The following is a 14,128-nucleotide window of genomic DNA, read 5'->3' as shown; positions in this document are numbered from 1 at the left end:
CCTTTGTTTTTGTCCCTTTCCTGGGAGAAGATGGCATCAGACAAAAAAACAAGAAAAAACCCCTGAAGGATCGGGCAAAGGAGTCATCTGGTCCAGCATTCTGGGCCACCATGAATGTTAAAAAAGCTAACAAACTTCTCCAGATGATACTGGAGGTGAGTCTGTAGGAAACCACTAAAAGTCCTGTCAATTAGTCTGGTCTTTTAAAGCCATTGCCAAATCTCCTGGTGGCAAATCGCTTGGTTTAGCTGTGGCTTATTTTAAAGAACCCAATTCTTTAAATTCAGCGGGGGCTCTCACCTGAGTTAAGTCATAGGAGGAAAGTCCATCTCTCTGGTGTACTTCCAACTCAGCTTGTTGCTGCTGAAGCTGCCTGAAAGGAAGCGAGAAGAGCAGTGGTCATAAATTCTTCTGAGACTGTCATGGAGGAAGACTTATGTTGTCCTGCATTTGCCAATCAAAAGCCTAAGATGCCAATCAAGCCAGTCTTCTAAAGCCTCATCTGAGCTTAATGAGGACAGAGGGAAGAAAGCCTACAGATCACAATCCAATTAGTAAATCTTCAAAAATAAATTAAGCTATGAGATCACATCTGTAGCCACTTCAAAGAAAACTGACATATCCAATTCAATAAAGAGAAGCTGAAATCCATCCAAACTACTTCTGTAAGTCATTCAAATACAGGGCGGGTAGAAACTTTGTCCAGCATCAAAGACTTTGAGGGAAACACAGCAAGACGTTAATCTGAAACCTGTAAAAAAAAGCTTATACACTGTGTGTGTATATAATCACAGGGAATTAATTTGGTGAGTTTCAATTTATAATTTATCAGTTAATCAAATGGCTACGGCAGAGGTCCCCAACCTTTTGGGCACCAGGGACTGGTTCCTTGGAAAGAGGTTTTTCCACGGACAGGAGGGTGCATGGTTTTGTGTGTTGCCTGCATCCCGTGGATGGGGCTTTGCCTGTTTGTGCGGACCGGTTGCTGGCATGCCATGGCCCGGTACCGGTCCACGGACCTGGGTGTTGGGGACCCTGGGCTAAGGCAACTCTGAAGAATATTTTATCACTCATACATCCAAGGAGATCAAAATGGCATAGTCTGGCTTTTTCTCCCTGTTTCCCACAACATATCCAGATCAGACTGAAAAATGTACAAAGACAAAATCAACTTCTTGAATGAGTGGATTCTCCAGTCCTCTAAAGCTTGAGATATTACAATGCCCCTCTCCAGTTTAAAATGATACAGTCTAACTTTTATCAGCCAGAGTAATCATGCCAACCATGGGGCTGGGAAAACCCAGAATTATGATCCAACCATTAGGTCATGGTGGCGCAGTGGTGAGAATGCAGTATTGCAGTCTAACTCTGCTCACTGCCAGGAATTCGATTCTGACTTGCTCGAGGTTGACTCAGCCTTCCAAGGTTGGTAAAATGAACATCCAGATTGTTGGGGGCAATATGCTGACTCTGCAAACCGCTTAGATAGAGCTGTAAAGCACTAGGAAGTGGTGTATATAAGTGTAAGTGCTATTGCTATTTGGGAAGAACTTCTTTGTTACACGTTCACAGATATTGCGGGTTTCAAAAATAATATTAGGAAAATGCTAACGTACATTTTCCAGTTAACGGGACTGTCTTTTAAGTATGTTCAAATTGGTCTTTTTTTAAATTAGCGAATCAATCAGTTAATACACATGCACCTGTATCAACATAATCCAGTCAATGGATGTGACTGAGATCACCCAAGCTTTCATTCTGTTGACATGAGTGACTTCTTGAAGACTGATCAGGAAGTTTGGCAGAGCTTTTAACGTTTCAACAAATGAAGGAAATTAATTCGTTAAATACAAATGCCGTTGATATTCTACCTTCACTGCATTTCTGACCCAATGTTGAGTATTAGTACTTTGAACCTTCCAAAATACCGAAATGATCTCGTTTTGTGTGTGTCGTGGGAGGAAACGCAAAGGGAAGAGGCAGAACATCTGCTCAGTTTCAAAACTAACAGACGCTGGAAAGCTTGTGTGTATGTAGGAAGAGGCTGCGTTTTACATTAGATTCTCCTTTTCAACAAAGAATGAAAGGTTGGGTGCCAATGTTTTACTTCTGAGCTTGGATGGCTGTGCCCAAAACAAACTTTTGCAGAGAAGAACATGAACATTTGAACCTAAAATTTAGTTGTCTTTCCACACAGAAACCAGATTTGGAAAGCTGATGGCCTCAAGCCAGGTGTCAGTATCAAATAAACACAATTCTGATGATAATCACCAGTCTGCTTATAGCTCTCGATTTTTTTTTTAAAAAAGAGCTTCATGTATATCAAGTCTTTTTTCCCCCCTCTTTTTCACACCTTCATACTTCGAGTGATATTTAGCCCTGCTTTCTAGTTATACAATCTGAAGTCTTTCAGATCTTTTGACCTATAGTCTTTTGACTTGTTTTTGGGAACTTTTGACTTATACAGACCTATAGGGTTTTTAAAGGTTTGCTTTTAAATGCTGGTTTGGACTAATACAGATGGGAGCAGCTGGAGGAGACAGGCCTGGTTAGCCAAAACAGGAATAATCTATTTGAGAAATGTTTCTTTCTTTCTTTTCAGCCATAGTTTCATAACCTTGTGAACTCTCAAGCTTCCTCCTTCCGTTATATATTCAAGATGGACAATATTTAATATTTATTTGTTATGTATATGTAGGGGTGTGGGCCTATACATACAGTATGTTGTACATAGTATGTTTAGGTGTGTGTCATGTATGTGTTTCGCTTTGAGAGCGGGCAACTAAATCTCATTTTTGATGTGTGCCGTTGTGCCCACAGTAAAAAAAATGTCAATAAAGGTTATCTTATCTTATCTTATCTTATCTTATCTTATCTCATCTCATCTTATCTTATCTTATTCTGGGAGATGAAGTCCACGAGTCATAAAAGAGCCAAGGTTGACTACCCCTGCACTAGACATTTAAGCCTCTGTCCCACAGGGATAAATGTTGACTTTAATTCCATCAATGGCACTTAGCTTCCTTTCCGATCTCTCAATCTGATCCACTCCTCTCAGATTGTTTCTAAACATTTTAAAGAGTCTGTAAAGCTAAAATCACAAGCTCCACATCTAGCCCCTTCTGTTATTTAGAACGCTACAGATGTACTGCAACTTTCTAAAACAAGGTGAAAGGGCTCTCGCGCTATTTATTGCTTCCTTAGAAAAGAGTATCAGTAATGCATTAGCCCATAGCAGCCTACCCCCATATTAGGGAAGGAAGCCTAGCTTGTTTTGCTAAGCCAATTGAGGATAAATATTACAGAATCCAAAGAAGGTTTTAAACATTCCATTTCTTTTCAAGTGCAACGCTATAGATGCAACCTTGAAAGGGAAAATTCCTTGTTCAATGTCAACATAAGTAATTTATTGGCCCAAATACATGACTTTTTTATTTTTAAATTGGCCTAAGGACTTCTGGCTGAACAGAAGTTTGTTTATGAGCAATAGATCCTCCTGCTTCTACCATCTGACCATTCGGAATAGACATTGATTTATTATCCAGGTTTCGGTTCCTCTTTGGACCCAAGTCAACTCCAAGATAATCTACTGACCATATCAACAAAACATTAGAATAGCATTCTGGAAAGTGTCCATGTTGTTCTAAACTGCAGGTCCTTAAACTCAACTTGGTGAAGAAGAAAAAAAGTGAAATGAATGAGCAACAGGAGAAATGGAGAAGAGGGAAACCACAACTTTCAAAGTGCTGAAATATATGACTCTGATTAGTCATTTCCATTTGAAGAAATTTTTATTGTATAGGGGCAGCCCCAAGGAAATCCTGTTCCTTGTGGGTCACGAGATCGCCATCAGATAAAATTGAGATTTAAAATAAGGTCCTATTTATATGTTGTGGCACGGTGGTTAGAATGCAGTATTGCAGGCTGACTCTGCCCACTGTCAGAAGTTCGATCCTGACGGGCTCAAGCTTAACTCAGCCTTCCATCCTTCCGAGATTGGTAAAATGAGGGCCCAGATTCTTGGGGGAAAGATGCTGACTCTGTAAACCACTTGGAGAGGGCTGTTGTAGAGAGTAAGGAAGATGACCTGGATGGAGATGGGCAAGATGCTTTCCAGATGGGCTGAAACATTTTTTTCAGTCCAAAGCAATAAGATAACATTTGGAAAAGATACAGGCAGATTCTTCTCTAATTCATTGGGATATAAGAAGTGGAGGAGGTATCTATGGAGATTCTCAATCATCCAAGTCATGGTGTCCCAAAGGCATTTTTTCAAAAGGCAATTGGACTTTCTTGAAAACCTTTTGCTTCTTCTTCTTCAGTTCTGAAGAAGCTTCTTGGATGAGAAGCTAAAGGTTTTCAAGAACCCCCCCCCCAAAAAAAAGTCCGGTTGCCTTTTGAAAAAAATAGTCTTGGGACATAGGGAAGAGGTCCACCATACTTCTAAGCCCAGAGGTCCAGGGGAATCCAGCCAACAACAAGCCAGGGTTTATTGCTATGTTATGTTTGGAATGGCTTGATCAAGCTCACCTGTCAAGGAGACACCCAACCCATGTCATCACACAACACTCATTAAAACGGATGAGGCATTCACACGGTCGCCTGGCTGGACCTGCTACTTTGATTGTTTTTATTCCCCCCTTCCCACTCCCACCCCAGGAGAAACGCCGGTCTAAATCCACGGTAATTCTTAGGATCCATTGTGTAATTTTGTGCTCAAAACATACAAAGAGAGACGATAGCTTGGAAACACAGGCCTCATTCCAAAATAAAATTGCTTTCAAGAAAGGAAGACCTTGCTTAGCTTTCAAAAGACGTACTTGACATTTGTGTTGGTGCAGATGATATACTCAATCTCATCCGAATACGGGTTCTGAAACGTAAAGCTGCTAGTCCTGATTAACATCCATTCCCGGTTCTTGGTCCGAAAGCGATACATCACAGAGAGCACCTGGCCCTTCAGCTTCACCACCTGCAAAATAGTTGGGGGAAAAAATCACTGGAAAAGGAGATCATGGTCTAACCCAGGGGTAGGCAACCTTGGCTCTTTTATGACTCGTGGCCTTCAATTCCCAGAATTCCTGAGCCAGCCACGAGTCATAAAAGAGCCAAGGTTGCCTACCCCTGGTCTAACCCAAAGGGGAGACTTACAGGGTACCAAGAGAAACCCACCTTGAAAGAGTAGTGTTTTAAGCAGGCAGAGCCTCATCTGATGAGGTTAAACGGCTTCTGCCTTTGTATGTGACCTTTAGCATTTCTTTTTAACCACCAGCACAACCAAAAAAAATGATATTTAGGGATGACAGACATCATCATAGATGATGGGTAGTGATTATGGACGATGCTAGTATGATGCTTTAACTGAAATTCAAAATAACGGGAGATAACAACTCAAGAAATGTAGCAATAGTGTTTATTTGAACAGTGAGTGTATATCTCATATTTTGCCAGCAAATACAGCTAGACCTTGACTTACAACCAGTCATTTAGTGACTGTTCTAAGTTACAACAGCACTGAAAAAAGTGACATTTCCCACACTTACAACTATTGCAGCATCTCTGTGATCATGTGATCAAAACTGTTGACAATTAACCCATATTTATGATGGTGGCAGTGTCACCTTTTACGAACCTCTGACAAGCAAAAATTCACTTAACAACCGTGCTACTAACTTAACAACTGCAGTGGTTCCAACTGTGGCAAGAAAGGTCACAAAATGGGGCAAAATTCACTTAACAACTGTCTCACTTAGCAACAGAAACGTTGGGCTGACTTATGGCTGTTACGTCAAGCACTATCTATAGTAGTATGTATTTGAACAGCGGGTGTATAGCTCCTCTTTTGCCAGCAAATATGCTAAATATGCTGTGTCACTAGAGAATATTGTTGCTTGTTTTTCTTTTACAAAGGAGAACTATAAGCTGGAGGAAACTCAAGGAGTTTTTGCACACCCCACATAGCTAATCCATCAACATTCAGCCGTTCAGTAGGAAAACAAGAAGATGCTGAATGTCTATGGAGATTCTCCGTCATCCAGGTCTTGGTTGCCCCACAAAGGTGCTTTTTCAGGAGCAACTGGACTTTCTTGTTTTTCTTTGAAGACGTTTCGTTTCTCGTCCAAGAAGCTTCTTCAGTTCTGACTGGGTGGTAGGAAATGGAAGGACTTATATTCTTCTGTCTGCAAGGAATATAAATCCTTCCATTCAACAATAATAAAGTTGGAAGGGACCTTTGAGGTCATCTAGTCCAACCCCCTGCTCAGGCAGGAAATCCTACACCATTTCGGACAAATGGCCGTCCAGTCTCTTCTTAAAAACTTGCAGTGTTGGAGCATTCACCGCTTCTGGAGGCAGGTTGTTCCACTGGTTAATTGTTCTAACTGTCAGGAAGTTTCTCCTTAGTTCTAGGTTGCTTCTCTCCTTGATTAATTTCCATCTATTTGCTTCTTGTCCTGCCCTCAGGCGCTTTGGAGAACAGCTTGACTCCCTCTTCTTTGGGGCAGCCCCTGAGATATTGGAACACTGCTATCATGTCCCCACTGTCCAGTCAGAGCTGAAGAAGCTTCTTGGATGAGAAGCGAAACGTCTTCAAAGAAAAACAAGGAAGTCCACTTGCCTCTTGAAAAAGCACCTTTGGGACAAGGAAGTGCTGAGTTTCAGGCAAGGACCGGAGCAATCTAACCGTGCAGCTAAATATGGCAAGGAAAGCAGCTAAAATGCGTGCCTGGTAACCCTCCAAAACCATTTGTCAAAAGACACTCTGGATAAATCAAAATCAATTTGTCTTACAGTGACACAAATTCCAATGTCTTTTCTGAAAAGACGGGGCTCAGCATAGAATTAGTTCCACATGCTTGATTTGAATTATTTGCTGAGTAAAAATTTCAGTGAGCTGGACGTTTATTACTCGCAGTTGTAAGAAAGTTTAAAAATAATCCGATATTTATAAATCATCGATTTGAGTTTTTCCAAATGCATGGCTTGACAGCTTAAGAGAGTCGAAATTGGCAGAACAGCATTCACTGACTTTGGCCTGCAGGAGTTACAGGCATTTTAATGGCTTTGGTGGTTATTTTTTTTAAAAAAAAACATGAGATGAAAGGTGACACCCCAGGATGGTGTATTGAGCACAGTTTTTTACAACTAGGAAAAACCTGAACTTGAAGTCCTAACATGCAAAACAAACCGAAGGCTGTATTGATACTTAGCATTCAAGTTATGATCTGTTACAGAATTTTTGCATGCAATGAACAGCTCAGGGGAATATTGGAGAATATAGTTTTGTGCTTACATATAGTTCTAGGATTTGACATGAAGACAGAGAGCATGTATTAAGTTTTATTTACATTCTAAGCAAGTGTATTACGCATTTGACCACTGTTATCATCTTTCAGCTGGCCAGCATGACTAAATAATCATGCTTTTCACATTGGGATGAAAAATACAAAGAGTATTTATGAATAAGGAGAATGTTACCTGCTGGAAACTTTCTCTTAAATGGCTTTGATCTTCTGGATGACAGAATTCTAAAATGTCTTTCCCCAAAAGATCCTGGTAAGCAAACCATAGAAGGAGAAAAAACACACCAGTTACAAAATGTTACAAATTGCCAAAGGAATAGTTTACTAACAATGAATTCACTAAAAGTTTAAAAATAAAATTTGGAGCTACTTAATAAAAAAATAATAAACAAGGCCCCAATAATTGGTTTGCAAATCCATCAGATGAATACAACGTCTTAAGAAGGGACTTACAAAACAAGAGCAGAGATAAGGATAATTATTTTCAGATGCTCCCAGTCTCAAAAGATCTACCACACAATAATACAACTGAATCAACAATAGTTTTTTATATGAAAATTTGAAATTTGTGGTTTAAGACTTGAGGTATGGAGAAGAGTTGGTAAGACTGGGTAACATGAGATATATATTTATTGAAGATTCATTAATTTAATGAAAAAGAGTCTATCCTTTTAAGACATTTAAGACTCTATCCTCATTCCTCCCTCCCTCTTTTCTTTCTTTCTTTCTTTTTCTTTCTTTCTTTCTCTTTCTTTCTTTCTTTCTTTCTTTCTTTCTTTCTTTCTTTCTTTCTTTCTTTCCTTCCTTCCTTCCTTCCTTCCTTCCTTCATCTTTGGCTATGGACCTCTTTAAAAATATTCAAAGGCAAACTCTGAAATTTGGTGACTTAGGAAAAAAAAGAACAAACAGACCTGTGGCTGATAGCCAATAACACTGATGCATCTTGGATCCACAAAGGTAATTATTCCATCTGAGCTATGCCGGGATAGGAATTCCGTGGGGACTGACATTCCATTCATATCCATGCACACCGGCGAACTGGTCACCTGAGAAAAAATAATTCATACATGCTTTATTCCATACAAATAGCAGGGGATGGGTGGGGGAATCATCAAAATACAGTTTACAAGAATAGATTTTACTGGTGGTTGTGAAAGAAAGCTGTATAAAAGTTTATAACTGGATGCAACATTCAATAGAAGATCGAATGGTTATGGATGTGAGTTTGTGATTTCCCATCTCAAATGGGAACACTTATTCAAGCAGTCAGATAGGACAAAAAAAAAGTCTGGCATCCAGGACAATTAAATAATGTAAAAAAAAAAAAAAAGTCCAGGCTGGGTTTCTAAATAACCTTCTTAAAAATGCTCAAAACAACCAGAACATTGGAAGCAAAAGATTTAAAATACTAAGGACCCCATTCTGTGCTAATAATTCCATTGATAATCAGACCCAAACAGGCTGAATTCACCTGCAAGCAGGAACGAAAGTTTCCCAGTAAGCTGCTGCAGAGGAATATGGTCATTGGGATAAATCATCTCAGATGGGGACTGCAGCCAAGAAATTAAAAGACGCTTGCTCCTGGGGAGGAAAGCTATGGCAAATCTAGACAGCATACTAAAAAGCAGAGACATCACCCTGCCAACAAAAGTGCGTATAGTCAAGGCCATGGTTTTCCCAGTTGCAATGTATGGCTGTGAAAGTTGGACCATAAGAAAGGCTAAGTGACAAAGAATTGAGGCCTTTGAACTCTGGTGCTGAAGAAGACTCCTGCGAGTCCCCTGGACTGCAAGGCGTTCAAAGCGGTCAGTCCTAGAAGAGATCAACCCCGACTGCTCTTTAGAAGGCCAGATCCTGAAGTTGAAACTCAAGTACTTTGACCACCTAATGAGAAGGAAGGACTCACTGGAGAAGAGCCTAATGCTGGGAAAGATGGAGGGCAATAGAAGAAGGGGACGACAGAGAAGGAGGTGGCTGGATGGAGTCACTGAAGCAGGAGGCTTGAGCTTCAATGGACTCCAGAAGATGGTAGAGGACAGGAAGGCCTGGAGGAACGTTGTCCATGGGGTCGCGATGGGTCGGACACGACTTCGCAATTAACAACAACAACAACAACAACCTATTATGAAGAGTTTTCTAGTAGCAACCCAACTTTTTGGCAGCAGTGAGTGCTTGGCCAGCCTAGAAAGCTATGCAAGTACAGAGGGTATTATGCCGAAATGGGCTTTAGACAAGACACTCTTATATGAACTCTTCTCTCTATCCCACAGTGCCAGATGGAGTTCTCAAGCGAAGGAGCACGTTCCAGCATGGTTAGCCCTTCAATGTTCTCCCCCAGAACTGAAACCGTATCAACCTATCACCCCAAGGAAAGAGAACGGCTCTGGCTTCCAGCTGGACGATGTACTTCCTGGGGAGAGAAGAGTTCATAATGTACGCTCTTCCTGATTTCTTTTGTGGTGACGCTTCCCTAGGTGTTGACCTCCCAGCATGGCTTGGGCAAAAGGCTTTTGGTCCTCTACATATCGTGAATAATCCTTCGGAATTGCAGTCTTATTTAGACAGCTGCACCATTAGCAGATTATGTTCTTCCTCTCCCCACTTGTGCAACCCCTAAGTAGTGTTTAGTTTTTGTACTTAAGGCGTAAAGGAGTCAGCAGTGCCAAGATCGCTCTTTGCCTCTTCAAGGAAGTCAGCTACATAGAAAACCAAATGGGACTAAAGCATAATTCAAGGATTTTACATGAGCACATCTACCTTTAATAATATTCTGGAAAAAACCAATATATGAGTTTTATTCCTGTATCCAGCTTACCTGATTAGTCACTATGTCAAATAAGACCCCGGGTGTTGTCCTATTCAATGAAAACCCATTGCCCATTTGACCCTGATCTCTGTGTGTGTATGGACTCAACCTGTGATGTGTTCTGGTCAAAACAAAGATCAATGGTCATCACAAGGCCAGGATCAGGACAAGGCCCTCTTCCTTGCTGCTTCCTTGCCTCCTGAAATTGTCTCCCAAAGTTGTGGGTGCTCCATAACTGGAAGTTTTCAAGAATTGCTGGGCAGCCACTTATCTGGAATGGTATAGGCCAGGGGTAGGCAACCTTGACTCTTTTATGACTTGTGGACTTCAAGTCCCAGAATTCCTGAGTCAGCATGGCTGGTTCAGGAATTCTGGATGTTGAAGTCCACAAGTCATAAAAGAGCCAAGGTTGCCTACCCTTGGTATAGGGTCTCCTATACCATGGGCAGGGAGTTGGACTAGAAAACCTCCAAGGTCCCTTCACACCCTATTATTCTATGTTCTATGTTCCTTCTATTGATGGACAGGGCCATAGCTCAGAGGCAGAGTACCTGCCTTGTATCTCAAAGCTCCCAGTTTCAGTTTCCAGTATCTCCAACCAGGTATGAAAACCAATGCTGGAGGGTCTCTGCCAGGTAGATCAATCTTCCTCAGTTCAATGTATTGAATCCCTGCTGCAAGGTGCATCAAAGTGGAAAAAACTGGGACCTACAGTACCATACATGAAGCCTTTGATTTAATTTCCAAAGCCTGCAGCAGGAGAACATTTCAGACTTCAGATTTCTGGTAAGAGATGCTTTTCCGCTGGTTGGTGAGACAGACGAGTGCTACAAAGGGATGGAGGCACCGTTCTCCTTTGGGCACTGATTCTAACCAGTGTTGCCTTCAACCCTGTCCCTTATCTCTGAGATAATGTGACACACAACAGAGAGAAGATGATCTACCTTGGCCATCAGGTGAACCTGAGCTTGGACTGAAAACAGATTTCTCTAGAGGGAAGAACAACGCCTTTAGACATCAAGAAGTGGTGCATTGCACCAAATTATTTGCAACGAGGTGTGTAGATCTTACATGTATTAGGACAGTGATATATTTGATAGCACTGTTCTATATATCTTCCTCCCCTCCCCCCTTGGGCTAGAGTCTGTTGTTTTACATTTTATCCGGGATTATTGTTGTTATTTGAAGTCCGATAATTTCAAGCAGATTTAATAAAATAAATAAGCCACAGAATTTACTTCTGCAAGCATTTTTCTAACCAAAAAAGTGTGTGTGTGTGTGTGTGTGTGTGTGTGTGTGTGTGTGTTTTACCTGAAGTCTTCCTATAGCCACCAGGCAATATTTGCTGCCTTGTCCCACCTCGGCATCTTCTTCCGGTATGGTCATTCCTAAAATTATTTTCCCAAAACAACAGTTTATTAAAAAAAAAAGAAGAAGAAGAAAGTTAGAAGCATCCGAAAGACGAGAAAGTTCTCTTTAGCTACTCAGCCCCTAGGAAGATAAGATGGCACTATTTGAGCTAATTTTCTGGTACCAGTAGAAACGTATTGAAGCTGTCCCGCTGTTAATAATTTTCAGTACAGAGATCGAAAAATATATATTTCTGCTCTTTTTGGTCCTGACATACTTTGGTTCTGTAACCCATTTCTTCGTAATTTGTTTTTCACGGTTTGTTTTTGTATATACTGCCTTGCTGGCCCATTGCTAAACCAAGTAAATGTTTACAGGCAGTCCTCTAAATGCAAAATAAAAATAAAAATAGAAAAGCGATAGGATCATCCAGATATTAGACTTGGCATCTCTGGGCAGTTGTTTTTACTGTAAATCACCAACATATTGTATGATGTTGAAAAGAAACAGCTGCCTGAAAAAAACAAGTGGGAGTTTCATTGCACTCTGTTTTCAACCTTTTAATGGAATTTAATGCTATAAACATGTTAAAAAACAAGGCATGTCAGGATGCTGTTTTTTTAGTGCCTTGGGGCTGCATAAATACCTTTGATTGGTACATCAGCGTAATCTCCCCCCTGGCCTTCCAAGTCTTTTAAGTAATCTGATTTCCCAAATTGAGTTTTGGAGCCAGAAGCTTCCTACAAATCTTTGAGTTAAGTTATTTAAAGCCTTATTCCCTTGAGTGTTTGGGATTCACATCATGCAGGAGCACTGAATCACCCGGGAGAAGAATTCTAGCCTATTAGTCAGGTGAAGGAGTAAAGAAGCTCAAGTTTCTACCAGATTGCAAGAACACAGGCGAGCAGTCAGACGAGGAGACCCAAACTCACTGGTAGCCTCACACTGCAATGAACAAGGATATGCATTCAATTTCGCAGGAACGAAGATTGTAGGCCGAGCAAGTACAAAAATAGCCAGAGAAATGATGGAAGCCTGGGAAACGGGCCCCTTGTCAGTCAATGGGAGAGCTGATTTACCACCAGCTTATCAGGTACTTAGAAGCCGAGGTCTTGGCAGCCCAAGGAAACAACAGCCAACGACTTAATAGCCAGCCACCAACAACCCAATCAACCAATAGGAAGGCACCACGTAAATTCTACGCATAGAATAGCCCAAAGCACATATTCTGGTAGAGAGAAGTTCCCTGACGATGGACTCCAGCACAAGTCGAAAAGCTCAGAAGACTAAACCTCTGGTTCTGGTGACCACTGAGATTGGATCTTGGAAGCAACAGAACTGAAAAGATCTCAACATTTTCTGTACGAATAACAATTCAGACCAGTGCTGTGTTGTACATGCGTTTGTTGTGTGAAGGTAGTCCTTGATTTACAACATTTGTTTAATGACCATTCAAAGCTACAACTGCGTTGAAAAAAACCTGACTTATGACCATTTTTCACACTTATGACCCTCATCCCCACAGTCACATGGTCTAACTTTGGGCGCTTGGCAACCAGCATGTATGTATGAGGGTTGCAGCGTCCTGGGTTCCTGCACTTGTCATAGGCAACCTTCCTAGAGAGCTCCTGAGAAGCAAAGTCAATAGGGGAAGCCAAATTTACTTGACAACCAGGTGATTCACTTAACTGTAGTGATTCGCTTAACAATCATGGCAAAAAAAGGTTGTAAAATGGGAAATGACTCACTGAACAATCACCCTGCATAGCAATGGAAATTTTGGACTCAGTTGTGGTTGTATATAAGAAAGATTTGACCCTTAGGTATTAAGACTGGCTTCTGAATAAGTAAGTAAATGGTCAGATTGTTAGCACCTATACCAGTGACTATCTACCATAATCACAAAACCATTACAGTTGTCAAAGTGTTGCACCCAAAATTAAACCAATGTCAAGGATGAAACTTTGGCAGTTACGTGTCTCTGCATTACAATTTGCCTTTAGATAAAGGGTCTGTGTGTTTGTGTGTATTACTCTCAAGTGGGTAGATGGAGAAGCAAAACTTATTCGATTCAGCTGCAGATCGTGGGAGCCTGAAGCCTTGTCAAGGACACCGGAACAGGTGTGGATTTAAAGGCAGACGGTTCCCATAACAAAGTGGACTTGTTGATATGGATTATGTAAAACATTGAGGGTTTGACTGGGAAAACTATTGTTTAAATCTATGAATTGGTGTGGGAAACTCAGAGTTAGTTTTGCTTTGACATAACCACACAATAATATTCAATAAAACATAAGATTTTCGGAAACGGAATTGTTGCTGAGTTTTGGGCTTTTATTACATTTATATTCCTAAAATGTAATTAGAGCCTCGGGAAAGCTTTTTAAAGCTGAAGATGCCTGCCAAAGGGTGGTAAAGCAACCTATATTCTGTGGTTAATTTGTTTCTTTAAATGGCATCTAGAAGGCCAGAAATAAAAATAAATTAATTAGATAAAGGAATGAGATGGCATGGATGACAAGGAAAGGGAAGAGAAGGGAAGGGAAGCGAAGGGAAAAAAGGGGAAAGGCAGAAAGGGGGAAAGGGGGAAAGAGAGGAAAGGGGGAAAGAGAGGAAGGGGAGGGAAGAAAGAAAGAAAGAAAGAAAGAAAGAAAGAAAGAAAGAAAGAAAG

At 40.9% G+C, this 14,128-nt stretch overlaps 1 protein-coding gene across 1 annotated transcript in view; it reads right to left on the bottom strand.

Annotated features, from left to right (window-relative positions):
* Positions 1-14,128, bottom strand: part of ARNT2 (aryl hydrocarbon receptor nuclear translocator 2) — a 72,403-nt gene that overhangs the window by 14,456 nt on the left and 43,819 nt on the right. The window contains exons 8-12 of the mRNA XM_015815301.1: positions 11,419-11,495; positions 8,213-8,347; positions 7,477-7,551; positions 4,821-4,972; positions 301-373 (exon numbers count right to left, since the gene is read on the bottom strand). Coding sequence (XP_015670787.1) covers positions 301-373; positions 4,821-4,972; positions 7,477-7,551; positions 8,213-8,347; positions 11,419-11,495 — 512 coding nt within the window. The remainder of the gene's footprint in view (positions 1-300; positions 374-4,820; positions 4,973-7,476; positions 7,552-8,212; positions 8,348-11,418; positions 11,496-14,128) is intronic.

Source organism: Protobothrops mucrosquamatus, unplaced genomic scaffold (assembly GCF_001527695.2).
Source record: "Protobothrops mucrosquamatus isolate PMUCROS unplaced genomic scaffold, P.Mucros_1.0 scaffold334, whole genome shotgun sequence".
Taxonomy (NCBI): Eukaryota; Metazoa; Chordata; class Lepidosauria; order Squamata; family Viperidae; genus Protobothrops; species Protobothrops mucrosquamatus.
This window is presented reverse-complemented; position numbering and strand designations above follow the sequence as displayed.